Source organism: Cyprinodon variegatus, unplaced genomic scaffold (genome assembly GCF_000732505.1).
Source record: "Cyprinodon variegatus isolate N-32 unplaced genomic scaffold, C_variegatus-1.0 Scaffold811, whole genome shotgun sequence".
In the NCBI taxonomy this organism is placed as follows: domain Eukaryota; kingdom Metazoa; phylum Chordata; class Actinopteri; order Cyprinodontiformes; family Cyprinodontidae; genus Cyprinodon; species Cyprinodon variegatus.
This window is the reverse complement of record NW_015151264.1, coordinates 347964-349521: the sequence shown is the minus strand read 5'-3', so window position 1 is coordinate 349521 and position 1558 is coordinate 347964. Positions and strand designations below refer to the sequence as shown.

The 1558-nt window shown below is 42.0% G+C and overlaps 1 protein-coding gene across 1 annotated transcript; it reads left to right on the top strand.

Annotated features, from left to right (window-relative positions):
- The first annotated feature begins 777 nt into the window (after positions 1 to 777).
- On the top strand, positions 778 to 1541 carry LOC107098805 (myelin-oligodendrocyte glycoprotein-like). The gene is made up of 2 exons (XM_015396654.1): positions 778 to 1359; positions 1441 to 1541. Exons 1-2 carry the CDS (start codon positions 867 to 869, stop codon positions 1539 to 1541), a joined length of 594 nt encoding a protein of 197 aa, XP_015252140.1. The 5' UTR covers positions 778 to 866.
- The last annotated feature ends 17 nt before the right edge of the window (positions 1542 to 1558 follow it).

Sequence of the window (1558 nt, the reverse complement as noted above, 5' to 3'; positions counted from 1 at the left end):
TTGGCCCCTTGATTTTACGTTATTACATCATGTTCTACTCACCCATATTAGTTTGTGTCGTTTGGAGCTGAAGATTTTAAGTTAGGTTATATCCAACTAACGTCTTCCTATGGGCAAAATACTTGAAGACACAAACTAAACTGTCCATAGTTTATTCTTTATGGTACGCAAGCATTCACAACATGTTGGCGAATCACTGTCCCCAAGACATCCGCAGTTATATTTTTTAGATTTTGATTTTTTTAAAACAAAGCAGAATGTGTATGACGTCATGCGTGCGACGGACTGGAGTCATAACAGGCACCCCTTCTATTCATTCAGCTAGCTAATCTGAATAGTTCAGTTCCATTTCCAGAGTGAGATCCTCTGTGGTAGTAGCACTAGACATTCATAAGTCAATGAATCTGTGTAAACTCTTTAAATAACACTTCATAACTTGTATGTATTAAATAACCAGGAGACATGACAACAGAGTCTGATAGAAATTGTAATCTTACTCAGATTAAAGAAGTTGCTTGGAATATGCAGATGGCAGCTGCTCACCTCTGGGCTAACTATCAGGAAAAAGGCATTTTATACATCTCCAGTCTGCCAAATCATCACATTTTACACGTTAGCAGATAATTAGACATTCATGGATCCAGCCTTATCAAAATATTACACTTCGTTCTTAGCTGAAGGACACTGCTCTCATTCCATTTCCAAATATTTGCCACATACAGAATGAAGATTATAACTATATATCCAGACAGAGAAACTGTCCTAATTAGATTAAAACATCAGTTCTGATGCGCAACAGGCAGCCCACACCAGGGTGTAATAAACTCACACATCTTCAATGATAATTATCCTAACACTCTCTAATCATGTGTTTAACTCCTTTTTTTTCCCATTTTGGGGAAAATCTATCTGAAGCAGAGCCTGTTTGGTTGAGGAAAAGTTCCTGTTGTTACATGATTCATATTTACAATAATTTCATGAACTCTCTGGTGTTTCCAGGTAATTATCAGCTGATTGTTCCACCTGAACCAATCATAGCGGCTCCTGGAGATGATGTCATCCTTCCATGTCGGGTGGATCCTGACTGGAACGCCATGGAGAAGACGGTGGAGTGGTTCAGACCGCACCTTAGGGCCCCAGGCCCACAGAAGCGTGTGGAGTACGTGTACGTGCACCGGTTCAGGAAGATGGACAGAGACATGATGATGGAGACGTACATCCAGAGGACGTCTCTGTCAGAAGGACTGAGACATGGAGACGTGTCTCTGAGGATCCACAACGTGAGCTTGGAGGATAACGGGAGGTTTAGATGTTTCATCCCAAACCTGAGCATAGAAGCAGAGGTTCTGCTGGTTGTTGGTGAGGAAACTGCTCCAAACTGCAGGTTCTGGTTGGTTTATTTGGTTCTGGAGAATCTAATGGATCCTGTTGATGTTTCAGACCCAGACTTTGTTAAAATGACGACAGCAGAGACGGTTCCTCAGAGAACCAGTCCAACCCCAGACGAAGAGACCATCAGAACCGGTGAGTCTGCAGGTTGATCCAAAGCTCTTTCAGC